We start from the raw sequence: 16,770 nt of genomic DNA, 5'->3' as shown, positions 1-16,770 counted from the left end.
ACAATGTATTTAAAGTAAACATGATAAAGATACATCATCATACTAGAATGATGCATGAACAAAAACAGACTGATGTGACATTCAAAACACCATAGGCGCTGTGTTCACAGACTGACAAACAGTTGACATGGCCCTTGTGTAGTTGGCTGGGCTGTAAGCAACATGATTTGAGTTGTACAATTTGTGTGGAGAAAAATACAAATAGAAATCTCCCCGTACCTAGGGGAATTGTGATTTGCCCTGGCCCCAGACCCAAACAAATACAAATCTCTTCATACCAACAGTACTTGCAATGTACACAGGCTGCAGAACCCCACAATACAAATCTCTTCATACCAAGGGTACTTGTGATTTGCCCAGGCTCCAGAACTTGGCGTTGTTGAGCAGCTCCCTGAGATGCCCCTTCAGACCGTCGTCTATGTGGGCTGACGGCAGGGCCTGAAGCAACTGACGCAGACCCATCAGGCTGGATGACACAACTCGCTGGTACTTCGACTCCATGTCTTCCTTTTCTGTCGTTCTGACACACACAAAAACAACCAGTGACAGCACGGATATTATAACACACCAAAATTAAACGGCTATTATGTCAGCAACAGTTGAACATAAGGTTAGCACCAGCATCCGTTCTGAAAAAAACAACAAACATAATTGCTCTAAATATCCATTCAACAGTATTCAAAGAGATATCGTGAAGGAACAAACCTCTCTTGCAAGCATGAAAACATTGCACATACATTCACACCTGTTTTAGCACACACACACACACACACACACACACACACACACACACACACACACACACACAAGTATTCCTAAAATGACAAATTTTCACACCAAAATGTGTGTTTAACACTTAGCCTGCCTGAGAAATTGGCAAATAACTTAATCCACTTGAATGATGAACAAAGTCGTCACACACACTGTCACTCACATATACACACACATGACACATGACACATGCACACACTCATACACAACATCCCCACCAAAGGAATGTCTGGATCCAAATGGTCACCTCACCATGCCCCCTGCCCCTCTCCCCTCCACTGCCCTGCTTCACTCCCACGCTATAATCTAATACCTCCCCCACCCCTAATCCCACAACCTCTCGAAAGCCTGTCGACACTTTTGACTGTCACAAACAGTGCATTTTGTTGTAAAAATCATTCAACACTGTCTGCTAGTAATGTTGAACTCTGTTCTGCTCTCTGAGTCAAGAGGCTGATATTCCTCAACTTTGTCTTCCACAGAATTGTCAGATTGCAGTTCATCTTTGTCTTTTTCAAACATTCGTTCTAATTTTCACTGAGCAGTGCCTAAATCCAAGTGCCATGACATTTAGTTTTGCTACCACTTTGCTGGAATGAGTTGTTGACACGCTCCAGTCAGGCAGTAAAATCATTAAAAAAAACCCAACACATTCCTTAGTGAAGCAGGAGGTTTTTAAGTTACTATTAGAGGCAGATGAATCTTGGCAAATCTAAAGCTACCAATATGACAATTCCCAAACAACAAAAGAATGTTCACAAGATATAGATATGTAGACAAGAGATATGTAGCCGCAGATTGGGAACGGCTAACATGGCAGTGGCAGAGATGCAAATTATCCGCTATTCCTGAATGGCTTAAGTGGTGGTCTAAAGGCTCATGGTATTTTCTTCGTTTTTCTTTTTTTAATTCAACTTTCACAAAAGCATGAATAGTTCTAAGTCGTAATATTGTATCATTATATCATGTGTCACATTTGTTCGTATGTGCACTGTTTTCACATTTAGTTCGTCATGTGCATGTGCATGTATTGCGTGCGTATGCAAAATGTGAAAGCATGTCAGCTTGCTCCTGTCTGCATTTCGTGTGCAATAATTCTTCCAGTTTCTCAGATAGCATCACACTTACTTTGGGTCGCTGAGAGTTGACGGCGTCTGATGCAGCAGATTATCTATCATGTACTGCAAACAGAAAACAAGCACATTTCTGACTTTGTTTAAACAAGTCCATGGAAACCACAGCAACCAACGAGAACAAAATCCACCCGGAACAAGGGTGCCCTGATATGAACATGTGTATCTTCTTTGGAAGAAGGTAGCAGAATGGTTAAGACGCTAATCTGCCTATTCAGTGTCTGTGAAGGTCTTATCTCCTTTGGAAGAAGGTAGCAGAATGGTTAAGACCCTAATCTGCCTATTCAGTGTCTGTGAAGGTCTTACCTCCTTTGGAAGAAGGTAGCAGAATGGTTAAGACCCTAATCTGCCTATTCAGTGTCTGTGAAGGTCTTATCTCCTTTGGAAGAAGGTAGCAGAATGGTTCAGATGCTAATCTGCCTATTCAGTGTCTGTGAAGGTCTTATCTCCTTTGGAAGAAGGTAGCAGAATGGTTAAGACCCTAATCTGCCTATTCAGTGTCTGTGAAGGTCTTATCTCCTTTGGAAGAAGGTAGCAGAATGGTTAAGACCCTAATCTGCCTATTCAGTGTCTGTGAAGGTCTGGTTTTAAACCCCAGGTTCCACCAGAAAATCAAAATGAGCATCAAGTTATTCAGATGAGATATCAAACTGAAGTCCCGTGTGCACCAAAAAAAGAACTATGACAACATGAGTCTTGTCCTCTGGCAAAATTCTGTAAAACAACTCCACTCTGACAGGTACACAGAAATGCAAACACTCAACAACTGACTAAGTGCATCAAGTTATGCTGCTGGTCAGGCATCTGCCTAGTGGATGAGGGGTAATGTATGTGGATTTGTCTGAACGCAGTGACGCCTCCTTGAGAATCTGAAACTCCTTTGGATCCACAATGTTTCTGGGTTGTCCTCTGACTACACTAAACTGACTCAGCTTAAGACAAAACTAAAACTGTTTCATACGAGGTGGACATATATGTTATTTTATGAATTTCAAGTAAATGCAAAACCGGGTAAAGAAACATATGCTGTACTGTGGGGCTATGCAAGGAATTGACAGTTGGGAGGACAGCAGAGGTGGGGTTTTTTCGGCCAGTGGCTGGCTCCTACCCAAAGCTGTGTGTGCTGTGGGCTTAAATGGGAAGACTGGGACCGCGTCATCCACTTGCTGCTCAAATTTGCTGACCAACACAGCAAACGTCTGTATCTCTCAGGCCTGGTTAAGACAGGGATATCATTATAAAAGGAAGCGTAGAGTGTATGAAGAACTCATGGTGGAATGAGGGGTAAGAGAGTAATGCCATTGAAATGGTGCACATGATGGGGCAGAAAAAAACAACAGAAAAACAACTGAACATCATCTTATCTTGGCTTTATGGTGATAGAGACTCCATGACTGAAGACTATCTATACTGATCCCATGGAATATGATAACACAACACGTGACTGAAGACTATCTATACTGATCCCATGGAATATGATAACACAACACGTGACTGAAGACTATCTATACTGATCCCATGGAATATGATAACACAACACGTGACTGAAGGCTATCTACACTGATCCCATGGAATATGATAACACAACACGTGACTGAAGACTATCTATACTGATCCCATGGAATATGATAACACAACACGTGACTGAAGACTATCTATACTGATCCCATGGAATATGATAACACAACACATGACTGAAAAGACTATCTATACTGATCCCATGGAATATGATAACACAACACGTGACTGAAGACTATCTATACTGATCCCATGGAATATGATAACACAACATGTGACTGAAGACTATCTATACTGATCCCATGGAATGTGATAACACAACATGTCACTGAAGACTATCTATACTGATCCCATGGAATATGATAACACAACACATGACTGAAGGCTATCTACACTGATCCCATGGAATATGATAACACAACACATGACTGAAGACTATCTATACTGATCCCATGGAATATGATAACACAACACGTGACTGAAGACTATCTATACTGATCCCATGGAATATGATAACACAACACATGACTGAAAAGACTATCTATACTGATCCCATGGAATATGATAACACAACACGTGACTGAAAACTATCTATACTGATCCCATGGAATATGATAACACAACACGTGACTGAAAACTATCTATACTGATCCCATGGAATATGATAACACAACACGTGACTGAAAACTATCTATACTGATCCCATGGAATATGATAACACAACACATGACTGAAAAGACTATCTATACTGATCCCATGGAATATGATAACACAACATGTGACTCAAGACTATCTATACTGATCCCATGGAATATGATAACACAACATGTGACTGAAGACTATCTATACTGATCCCATGGAATATGATAACACAACACGTGACTGAAGACTATCTATACTGATCCCATGGAATATGATAACACAACACGTGACTGAAAAGACTATCTATACTGATCCCATGGAATATGATAACACAACACGTGACTGAAAACTATCTATACTGATCCCATGGAATATGATAACACAACACATGACTGAAAAGACTATCTATACTGATCCCATGGAATATGATAACACAACATGTGACTCAAGACTATCTATACTGATCCCATGGAATATGATAACACAACATGTGACTGAAGACTATCTATACTGATCCCATGGAATATGATAACACAACACGTGACTGAAGACTATCTATACTGATCCCATGGAATATGATAACACAACACGTGACTGAAAAGACTATCTATACTGATCCCATGGAATATGATAACACAACACATGACTGAAGACTATCTATACTGATCCCATGGAATATGATAACACAACACGTGACTGAAAAGACTATCTATACTGATCCCATGGAATATGATAACACAACACGTGACTGAAAAGACTATCTATACTGATCCCATGGAATATGATAACACAACACGTGACTGAAAAGACTATCTATACTGATCCCATGGAATATGATAACACAACATGTGACTCAAGACTATCTATACTGATCCCATGGAATATGATAACACAACATGTGACTGAAAAGACTATCTATACTGATCCCATGGAATATGATAACACAACACATGACTGAAGACTATCTATACTGATCCCATGGAATATGATAACACAACACATGACTGAAGACTATCTATACTGATCCCATGGAATATGATAACAAAACACATGACTGAAAAGACTATCTATACTGATCCCATGGAATATGATAACACAACACATGACTGAAGACTATCTATACTGATCCCATGGAATATGATAACACAACACGTGACTGAAGACTATCTATACTGATCCCATGGAATATGATAACACAACACATGACTGAAAAGACTATCTATACTGATCCCATGGAATATGATAACACAACACGTGACTGAAGACTATCTATACTGATCCCATGGAATATGATAACACAACACGTGACTGAAAAGACTATCTATACTGATCCCATGGAATATGATAACAAAACACATGACTGAAAAGACTATCTATACTGATCCCATGGAATATGATAACACAACACGTGACTGAAGACTATCTATACTGATCCCATGGAATATGATAACACAACACATGACTGAAGACTATCTATACTGATCCCATGGAATATGATAACACAACATGTCACTGAAGACTATCTATACTGATCCCATGGAATATGATAACACAACACGTGACTGAAGACTATCTATACTGATCCCATGGAATATGATAACACAACACGTGACTGAAGACTATCTATACTGATCCCATGGAATATGATAACAAAACCAAGCTGTCTGGAACTTCCTCGATACACATCCACACCAAAAACTTTGATAAAAAAAATAAAGTCTATGAAGAAACAAATGCACATCACATATATATATATATGATAGTCAGTCGTGTCCGACTATGACCATCAGAACAACAGAGGAGGCAACTGCTGTTCTGACTAGTTGGGCTAGAATTTGATTATAGTGGAGAGTGTCTTGCCCAAGTACATCCCCACTCTCTCGGCCAAGAGGGTTTTAGGACAGTCGGCGTTGGGATGGTTCCCAAAGGCCAACTAGCCCACAAGGCTGCAGCACTAAGAGCCAGTGCAATTTTGCCTCCTAGTTTGAGAGTCATAGTCCTTCACAAAAGACTAAGCCGTAAATGGTTTCCCATTGACTGGAGAAACCATTGATAATACAGCTCTCAGTTTGCTGTTGGCCCAAATGTAAACTTATGTCAATCTGTGATATAAGCCGAGTGTTGGCACATCACATACAGTAATATTAAATTCATGTTACACAAAATACACAATGAACAAGTGGAATTCTCACCTCCAGAACCGCTTGTTTGCAGAACACAATGGCATTCTGCTGCTTCTCCGCTGGGAAGGCAGCGCTGAATGATCTGTTTGCTGCTGATGAGACAGTTGGGTATGTGTCGTTACGACTCAGAATCCACGCACCCATCACATTCTTCAGGTAGGGAGCCAGATTGCGACGCACACGGCTCACCAAAGTCGCCATAGCACCCTGCGTGTACTCCCTCACTTTGGGATCAACGTCCTGGAAATTGTAACAACTTGCTCAATTGTTATACTAGGTAGCAAACAGCATTACAATGTATGTTGATTATCAAAATGGAAATGTGTGTGTGTGTGTGTGTGTGTGTGTGTGTGTGTGTGTGTGTATGTTGAGAGACAGTGAATAAATATCACTACATGTAATATAAATATGCACATGAGCATGATCAATATCTGTCTGCAAACGTGTGTGTGTGTGTGTGTGTGTGTGTGTGTACTGAGAGACAGTGAATAAATATCACTATATGTAATATAAGTATGCACATGAGCATGATCAATATCTGTCTGCAAACGTGTGTGTGTGTGTGTGTTTTGTGTATGTATGAGTGTGTGTGTGTATGTGTGTGTGTGTGTGTGTGTGTACACGCGTGTGGGCATCTGTGTATATGTATGTGTTGTGTGTATCTGTGTGTGCGTGTGTTTAAGCCTGTACTGTGTGTGTGTGTGTAGCGTGGAATTGGGGAACAAAATTTTGGGGGAAAGAAAGAAAGTAAGTATGTGTGCAAGTGAGAAAACATTCAACTCAACTGTAAAATGCACACTTATTTGTTGGTGCTGGAAGCATCTTGTGTTTAATGAACTGGAATCTTAAGCGAAGGAGACCAGAAACGTATGACAGAATGACAGAAAAGTTATCTGTTGTGGTTGTTCATTGTTTACACAGTATACATGTTATGCTTTGTCATTTTGTGTCAACAATACTTGGTACACATGAACGCACACTGTTTCAGTGTTTGGTAATGGGTTTACCTACAGTTGCACCATCCACTTATTACTTAGAAAATAAACAAATGTGCTAGATAAAACTTAATAACTTTGCACACAAACAAATTTCTATCTCTTTCTGAAAACAAAAGAGAGCTTGAAAGAAAAATATGTAAGACAGTAGCAATGATCATAAACTGATCTTATTTTATTTTGTGGCTGACTTTTTGGTAACACAGTCATTAAAAATACTGAAAACTCATAATCAAACAAGTGAAACAGAGAACTCACAATGGCCAGTTTGTTGAAGAGGCGAGGCCAAAATGGCAGAACTGCTTGAAGGGTGGAGTCATCTTTCTCCTTGCATAAAGTGCTAAATTCTCCCAATGTCTGACAGACAACAAAAACTCAATCAATAATACACTATATAAAAGGAATAAATGACATTGAGACATGGATAAGTATGAATTAGATTTATATCAAACCAACATCTTCACATTGTTGATTCTGTTTGATAGTACCCATTGTGCTGTGCATGAAATATAAGATCAAGAGAGGTCTATTATTTATACACTTTTGTGTGAATCAGCCTAAACACACAAACACACTTTTATACCTGGCATGTTCACATACACACTCTCTCTCTCTCTCCCTCTCTCTCTCCCTCTCCCTCACACACACACACACACACACACACACACACACACTCACAAAGAGTTTCAGTTTCACAAGGTGGCATCACTGAATTTGGACAAATCCATTTATATACTCTACACATCTGCTGGGCAGATTCCTGGCCAGCAGCATAACCCAACACACTTAGTCAAGCCTGGAGTGTATGCATATATGTATAATTGTGTACCCATCAGAGTGGATTTCTCTTCTAATATATAGAACTTTGCCAGAGAACAACACTCTCATTGCGATGGGTTCTTTTTCAGTGCGCCAAGAGCGTGCAGCACATGGGATCTTGGTTTCCTTCTCAACCAAATGACTAGATGCTCTGTTTGATTTTCAAGTCAAACTTGGGAGAAAAGGCAGAATCTGAACCCAGACCCTCACAGACTCTGTACTGGCAGATGAGCGTCTTCACCATTCTGCCCCCTTCCTCACACACACACACACACACAACAACAAAAACCCAAACAACTTGACATGAAGCTAATAAGTAATATAGTAACAGTCAGTGAGTTACTGCAACAGTCTCTGAAGGTTGATTCCTTTTCATATTGAACAATGTCCACTGTTGTTATTGAATTATTGGAAAAAAAACCCAGCAACTTTTACCTACCCACCCCCTCTTCCCCACTGTGAACACATTATTTTAAAAGAATCTTAAGAACACACCCCCGTTTTTGTTGTTTTTCTTCTTAAACATACTTTGATTTTTGTTGTGGCATCTCGCTTGGTGAGTTTCCTCAGCACCACCCTGAAGTCACTGTCCAGACAGCCCGAGTCCACATCATCGAACGCCTGACTGGCAGGGACATAGGCCTGTGCCCCACCCACACTGCCGAAGCCCACAAACCCTGTGGTGCCAGACTGCGACAACAGTTCTGCTGCTCTGCTGCTACTTGATGGCTGAAAAAAGATGTACGTGTACGTGTATTCTCATGGACGACAGTAGTTAGTCATCTGCCGACATCAAAGATCTTGTTACTGACTTGATAAAGCTGCTTTAACTAGAACGAATGCCATCTGGTAAGACACACACACACATAAATACACACACACACACACACACACACACACACAAACACACACACGCGCGCGCACACACATGCACACACACAAACACACACATAAAAAATCTGGCCAAATATCGCTGAAAAGAGAGCATGTTTTAGTACTGATTTCACTTTTTAAATTAGAGGCCTGATCACAAGAAAATACATACAGTCTTTATGGCTACATACCCAAAAACTTTTCTAAGTCTTACTTTTTCTTCTTCAGAGAAGGCAAGGTGCTTTTTCAGCCTGCCAGTCTGTCTCATCAGATTCGTTTCTTTGTTGTTGTTTTTTGTTTCGTTTTGGGGTTGTTGTCTTTATGGTTTTCTTTTTGTTTTGTTTTTTGTTTGTTGATTTGCTAGTTCAATGGATATAATAATAATCAATATATATGTGCCTGTCCTCTTAAAATCCTTTATTATTTGTATGTATACTTGTATACATGGATGTAAGTTCCTAACCAGGACATTCTTGTTCACTTGCTTTTTCTTCTTATTCTGTGTGTGTGTTAATGTGTTGTCCTTTTTTTATTTGTTCTTCTTATTCTGTGTGAGTGTTAATGTGTTGTCCTTTTTTGTTTGTTCTTCTTATTCTGTGTGTGTGTTAATGTGTTGTCCTTTTTTGTTTGTTCTTCTTATTCTGTGTGTGTGTTAATGTGTTGTCCTTTTTTGTTTGTTCTTCTTATTCTCTGTGTGTGTTAATGTGTTGTCCTTTTTTGTTTGTTTGCTTCTCTCTTTATCTTCTTTATCTAAAAAATGTTTCACATGTCCCACAAAAAATTAAATGGAAATGTGTGAATGCTGTCTGTGATAATAAAAACAACAATCTACATTGCTAAAAAGACTAAAAGGAGGAGGGGGTGAGGAAAGAAACAATAAGGCAACGTGGGGAAGGGGAACACAGAAATGACTGAAATAAGAAATGTTAAAAACTTTATAAAATGACACTAATATTAATAAAATAATGTAAAATAAAATGACAGAACAATTCAAAACACTGTACACAGTTGAAAACCAATGAATAAATAAAATGAGAAGGATAAAAAGTGAAAATGATCAATATGTCAATTAAAAAAAGAACATGTAAATCCACTCTAATATTATACATTATACACACACGTGTGTGTGTGTGTGTGTGTGTGTGTGTGTGTTAAACAAATTAATCACAGAAATATCAAAGCAGATGTATAACAGATAGTTCAAGGACAACAAGCAAAGCTTATAACAGTGTGTGTGTGTGTGTGTGTGTGTGTGTGTGTGTGTGTGTGTGTGTGTGTGTTTTAGACGGTTACAAATGATTCCATGTTTATAACCTAGCGCTTAGAAGTTAGAGAGAGAGAGAGAGATCTATGTTTTTAATTATCCATTAGTCATAACAATTAATCTAACCAAGTAGACATAGTACGTCTTGTAAAATGGTACTGATGGCAAGTTTTAATCTAGTCGACAAAAGTGCGATATGATTCAATGTTTTGCTTCACAAATGTGGTCCACGTGTTAACGACACGCATGTTACATTGTCAGAAAAGAACCAATTTCATAATACAGTACACAACAGTATTTATTAAACAGTAATATTCTGAAACAGCAACAGTTCCCAACATCAATACACGTGACGGACTCGGGATTCGGAACAGATTAATATCAATCTGGTGTCCATCAAATCACTCGTGAATTCAAAGAGTTCAACAGAAGTCGATTAAAAAATGACACGAGTCAAAAACAGAATAAAACGGTTAACCTACCTTGACGTTTCCCTTCGTCCTGTTACCCTTAGAGCCAGGCATTGTTGAATCAGTTTCGATATGTCATGAAAAAGGAAGTTAATCACACACAGACTGGAATTACACGCCCGTTTCCTCAGCGTTGAGTTCGATTGTTGGTCTGTGATCACGCAATGTTGTAGTTTCGCTTGCAGGGCCACGGTATCCCATATGTTAATCCAAATGATTATTAACCGGATATATCCCAAATGAGCCAAATAGAGGCAAAACAAGGCAAAGATGCCTGACCAGCAGCGCTTAGTCACAAAAGCGCTTAGTCAGGCCTTGATGGAAATGAAAAGAAATGAAGTAAAATAAGACTGTGACAAAAGCGCTTGCTACTGAGCCAGGCCTTGGTGGAAATGAAAAGAAATGAAGTAAAAGTAAACTCACTACCAGTGTTTGGATTAAGTATTTAAATCAACGAACTGATAAATCAAAATAGTAAAACAAAACTTAAAAACAAAATGAATAAATAAATAAACAGACGAATATGGATGAATGGTAATATGAAACCGAGTCTACTGTGTATGGAGAGCTGGACACTAAGGTCTTCAGAGAAGAAGCAGCCTCCCCAGTCACGTGTTTCGGCTCTTACACACTCTAAGGGGGCCGGGACGCACCCGGCCAGGTCATGACTCCTGGATGCCCTTGTATTGCCGCCAAGTTTTTTTTCCCGCTAGTCCTTAGTAAGGAAATCAACAACGCTGCCGATCAATACGTTCTGCATTGTGACTTGGACCATGAACTTGCGAAATGGGAAGAGAAATGGAAGATGTCAGTCGTTTCACCCGGACAAATGTGAAGTCCTGCGCTCAGTTTGGCAAGAAACGGAAAACAACATACCATCTGCGTGATCACCCACTAAAATCCTCCAGTAAAGCCAAGTACCTCAGTGTCACGATCTCCACCGACCTTAGCTGGAAAAAACACACCAACAATGTAGCAAGCAAAGCCAACTTGACAAGACCGACCTTAGGCTTTCTTCGCCGAAATCTGAAGACCAGCGCCATCTCGATCAAAGACTGCACTTTTAAGGCCTTAGTACGACCCCAACTTGAATATGCCTGTCAGATCATTCTGGGATCCGTACCCGGCCGAGTAAACAGCACGGCAGACCTTAGAGAAAGTCCTAAGAAGGGCCGCGGCCCGCTGGGTGGTAAATCGCTACCATCAAACGTCCAGCGTGGAAGAAATGCTACACCAGCTAAGTTGGGCACCATCAGAAGAACGGCGAAAGAGACTCCCGTCTGATAACGATGCACAAGTTCCATCATGGAGACGGACATAATCATCGACACTACGCGAGCACCAACTTTTCAGAACTGAGCCCAAGCACAACACCAGGCACTCCCACGATCAACAGTACACCACGGAAACCTAGTACAGGGACTACAGGAAATTTTCCTTCTTTCCCCGCACTACCAGGGAGTACAACAAGCTCCCGCCTGAGGCAATATCAGCCTCGGCGGAGAGCCTCCAATCCTACTTCTGACCTCCCCCCTCTCCCCTTCCCCTCCCCCAAACGTATGGTTACCGTGCCGATTTTGTGTATCAGACCTTTTGTCGGCTGGTCAGTACGCAACAACTCAGACTGATCATTTATCTGCATCTCACACCTCAGTCGCATATAGCTACAACTTGTCTGTGGAATAATTTGTGTGTGTGTGTGTGTGTGTGTCTGTGTGTGTGCCCGGCGCACGCGCGTGCCAGTGCGCATGTATGTACCGATGCGTGTGTGTCATGCAGTGTGTGTGCGCGCGCCACAGTTGGAGACCGGATGGGGGAAAGTGGTTGCGGGTGTGTCTTGTTTAATTGTCCACGTGTCCACAAGGATGAAGGTGGCAGAATAGTCAAGGCAATGTCTGTGAGGGTTTGGATTTGAATCCCTGTCCAAGTCACCGCCGGAGTCTCCCTTTAGTTTCCCAGGTTTGAAAGGAAAATCCGACTGAGCGTCCAGTCATTCAAGTGAGACAATAAATCAACGTCCTGTGTGCAGCACTGAAAAGTACACACAGCAACAAAAGTCATTCAGGTGAGGCAATAAATCAACGTCCTGTGTGTAGCACTGAAAAAGTACACACAGCAACAAAAGTCATTCAGGTGAGGCAATAAATCAACGTCCTGTGTGCAGCACTGAAAAAGTACACACAGCAACAAAAGTCATTCAGGTGAGGCAATAAATCAACGTCCTGTGTGCAGCACTGAAAAAGTACACACAGCAACAAAAGTGTTCTCCTTTGATGGCAGAATTATGCAGAAGAAGCGGGCCACTCTGACACTAAGATGCAGGTACACAAAATGTATCATTATGTATTCACTCAAGGCCTGACTACCTCGTTGGGTTACGCTGCTCAGTGTCACACATTTGCCTAGCAGATGTGGTGTAGGGTACATGGATTTGCCTGAACACAGTGACGCCTTCTTGAGAAACTACAACTGAAATATGTTCATCCAAGTCAGTGTCGGAAATCACTGAAGTGAACCATATCTTTGGCGTACTGAACCTTCATGAAGATTTTTCTTTCAGTTGTAAGTGAATGCTGGTTCTTCTTCTTCCACTTAACGATCAACATCAGTATGCTGACGAAAATTGTTGTGTTGTGGGAGGTTGCTGTTTGGCGCAATTTAGCTGGGCTACCGAGGGATGTTCTGTTAACTGATAGCGGAGATGGGGCGCAGTCCACTGGTGTGTTCGCATCTCCACCAAGGCCAATCCGGCTACCGTAGCGGTCCCCGGGAATACACCCGACCGGCACAACCCCGTAGCCTTCTACGACACTACTTACCAGCGGAAAAAAAACAGAAAGAAAAAAGTGGGGGTGGGTGAACTTGCTGGTTGGTGGGGAGTGGGGGTGGGGACCTAAACAGAGGTGTTGGAGGGTAGTGGGAGGAGTGTGTGTGTGTGTGGGGGGGGGGGGAGGGGGGGGGGTGATTCTACTCTGTTGTGTCACAGGCAGGAAGCGAGTCTAGACTAAAGTCCAGCGACTCTGCTGTGACAACTTTCTGGGGCAGTGTATTCCATTCCGGGATGGTACGGGGGAAGAAAGACAACTGTCTGTACTGCGTCCTGCAGGCTGGTATGTCGTAGTTGCAGGTGTTGTTTTTCCTGGAGCTCAGCCTGCTGTCTGATGGTGTTGGTAGGTAGACTGAGTTGATGGAGATGAGACCATGGTGGAACCTGTAAGACAACTCCAGGCGATATTTTTTCCGTCTGACTTGTAGAGGGTACCAGTTGAGGGAGCTAAGGATGGAGCTGACAAAAGACGTCTGTCGATGTCTGTTTGTGAACCATCTTGCTGCTCGGCGCTGGACCTTTTCGATGGCCTGGATGTCACTGGCTGTATGGGGATCCCACACAGATGCAGCATACTCAAGGACAGGTCGAACAAGGGCTTTGTATGCAGCTTCCTTTGTTTTCTTGTTTCCTATCTTCAAATTGCGACGGAGAAAGCCTAAGGTCTTGTTGGCTTTGCTGGTTGTAGAATTGATGTGGGATCCCTAGCGTCGGTCGTCTTGGATGTTCACACCAAGATATTTTGTGGTGTTGACGTTTTCAAGCAGATGGCCATTGAGTTTGTAGTTTGGTGCGATCTTTTTCCTCTTTCTACTGACACTCAAGGTGGAGCGCTTTTGCGGGTAGACTTGCATGGCCCACTGTTTCTCCCAGATGGAAAGGGAAACTAGGTCTTCTTGGAGTGTGTGCTGGTTAGCTTCCTTCTTGATTATTTTGTTGCACATGTTGTCGTCTTCAAATAATCTGGCCTTAGACTTGATGGCATTTGGGAAACTTACTGATGTAGAGAAGGAAGAAACAAGGGCCGAGGACCGAGCCCTGGGGTACACCTGAGTTGACTGGAATGTATTCTGAGGTGACTCCCCCCACCACAACTGCTTGCTGCCTATCCTCAAGAAAGCGTTTGATCCAGGTGTTGAGCTGACCTCTAATTCCATAGCGCTGTAATTTATGGACAAGCAGAGGACAATTGTATCCACTTGGTTTCCTTTTTCCAGCTCAGTTGTGGTTTTGTCAATGTATCCGAGCAGCTGTGTTCCACAAGATCGTCCTCTTCGGAAGCCGTGCTGTTCTGGGCAGAGGATACCATTGCTCTCCAGGTACGTCATGATGTGCTGGTGACAATGTGCTCCATCATTTTGCAGGCTACACACGTGACGGAGATTAGTCGATAGTTCTCTGCATTGTACTGTTCTCCCTTCTTGAAGACAGGTGTGATGTAAGCTTGCTTCCAGTCGTGTGGCGTTGTTCCAGTGTTGAAGGAACTGCAGAAGAGCAGGGTGAAGGTTGGGGCAATCTCCTCAGCAACTGTCTTTAGGAGCCTGGTTGTGATGCCATCAGGTCCACAGGCTTTGTTGGGGTTCAGTCTGAGAAGTAGCTTTCTTGCTTTCTTACTCATTCCTCTGTGATGTTGATGTCGCCGTATATGGGGTAGTGGGGTAGGTCAGGTGGTAAGGGGTATCGTTGGTTGAAGTCATCGGTTGTAATGTCTTCCTTGCAGCTGAAGACAGACTGGAACTGTTTGTTCAGGACTTGAGCTTGTTCGTTTGGGTCAGTGATAAGCCTTCCTGCATTTTTGAGAGCAGAGACGCCAGAGCCTTACTTTAGTAAAGCTCCAGAACTTCTTTTTCGGTGCGGTTTGGCCTGGGGTGTCAGTGGTGAGGTCTTCTATATACCTGCAGTACAGACGGTACAGGCGTTTCTGGACAAGCCGCTTGAGAGTCTTAAATCGCTTGTGCACTTCTTCATCATCAGATTTCTTCCACCACTTGTGTAGTCGGTCTCTCCTTCGGATCAGCTTGATCGCCACACTATCGATTCATGGACGGCTTCGTTTACTATTTGTAAATTTTGTGTGGGACATGTTCAGTGAGGGCATTTTTCAGACCCTGGCATAGCTTTGTCCAGATCTCTTCAGTGCTGCTGTTTTCAGTGGAAGTGGACACTAGATGGTCATTCAGATGTTGGGCTGCCTCTTTCAAGGGTCCTTTACTGGCTTCTGTGTAGATTGGGATCAGTCTCTGTGGCTGGCGTTTCATTGGAGGGTAGATCTGGAGTTCCATGTATGCTGCATCATGGTCGCCAAGTCCGGGGAGTGTCTCAGTGCGTGGTACCGGGTTTAGGGGTTTTGTCAGGAACAGGTCGAGGAAATTTTATCCTCTAGTGGGTTCCTTGTACCATCTGTTCCCAGCCCAGGTCATTTACAACCTCCATGAACGTGCGGTGGATGCATTCAGGCTGTCTGCATTTCCTGTGTGCGGATGGTAGAAGGAGCCCACCAGCAGAGTACAGCATCCCTGCAGCTTGATCTTCACCCACAGTATTTCGCGCTGTGTGGACAGTTCCGGGTCTTCCCGCCGATGAGGTGAGGTCTTCAGAGACAGCAATGAATACTCCTCCTCCAGTTCGGCTTTCTCTGTCTCTTCGATATAAGGTATACCCAGTGGAGAAGGTTTCAGCGCTTGTGTGTTGTGGGGTAAGCCATGATTCAGAGCCAAGGATGATATCTGGTCTGGTATTCTGCGGGGCCGTGAGGTGTGTGAATTCTGCTGTTTTGCCAACAACAGACTGACAGTTCAGTGATACAATACGGAGCGGGCGTCTTGAATGTTTATCTTGTTTGCTGATGCGTGTTGGAGTGGACGTGTGTAGTGGAAGAAAGGCACTATCAAGGTTTAGGTCCAGAGACTGACCTGATAAGCTGGAATGGTTGGAGCTTAGCCCGTGCAGATCAGTCAAAAGCAATGGAGCTGTAGTTGGCATTAGCACATATAACACAATGCCATGTGATGTTAGTTTATCATATATGAAATATGTGATGAAAACAGCAACATAGCAACAGCAACCAAACACGTCCATGGCTTTCACTTTCCATTTAATTTCTTTGAGAATAATGATGTGAATCTGTGTTCGTATTTATTACGTCATGTTGTACAATATTTCGATAAGGAGACATTTCCGCTTATAACTTGCATGTTCAGCTGACACGAATGAAAACATGCATTCTTCCAGTTACCGCTTCATGGGTTTATTGCATGAGTGATCACTCTACAATT

At 42.3% G+C, this 16,770-nt stretch overlaps 1 protein-coding gene across 2 annotated transcripts in view; it reads right to left on the bottom strand.

The window, feature by feature from the left end:
- LOC143282640 (E3 ubiquitin-protein ligase listerin-like) overlaps positions 1-10,855 on the bottom strand; it is a 78,238-nt gene extending 67,383 nt beyond the window's left edge. For both annotated transcript variants that reach the window (XM_076588288.1, XM_076588289.1), the window contains exons 1-6: positions 10,681-10,855; positions 8,590-8,790; positions 7,501-7,599; positions 6,257-6,487; positions 1,900-1,952; positions 337-520 (exon numbers count right to left, since the gene is read on the bottom strand). In XM_076588288.1, the coding sequence (XP_076444403.1) occupies positions 337-520; positions 1,900-1,952; positions 6,257-6,487; positions 7,501-7,599; positions 8,590-8,790; positions 10,681-10,722 (810 nt within the window). In that variant the 5' untranslated portion in view covers positions 10,723-10,855. The remainder of the gene's footprint in view (positions 1-336; positions 521-1,899; positions 1,953-6,256; positions 6,488-7,500; positions 7,600-8,589; positions 8,791-10,680) is intronic.
- Between the last annotated feature and the right edge of the window lie 5,915 nt (positions 10,856-16,770).

Source organism: Babylonia areolata, chromosome 6, assembly GCF_041734735.1.
Source record: "Babylonia areolata isolate BAREFJ2019XMU chromosome 6, ASM4173473v1, whole genome shotgun sequence".
Taxonomy (NCBI): Eukaryota; Metazoa; Mollusca; class Gastropoda; order Neogastropoda; family Buccinidae; genus Babylonia; species Babylonia areolata.
Note: the sequence above shows the minus strand (reverse complement) of the source record. Positions and strands in the feature narration are given on the sequence as shown.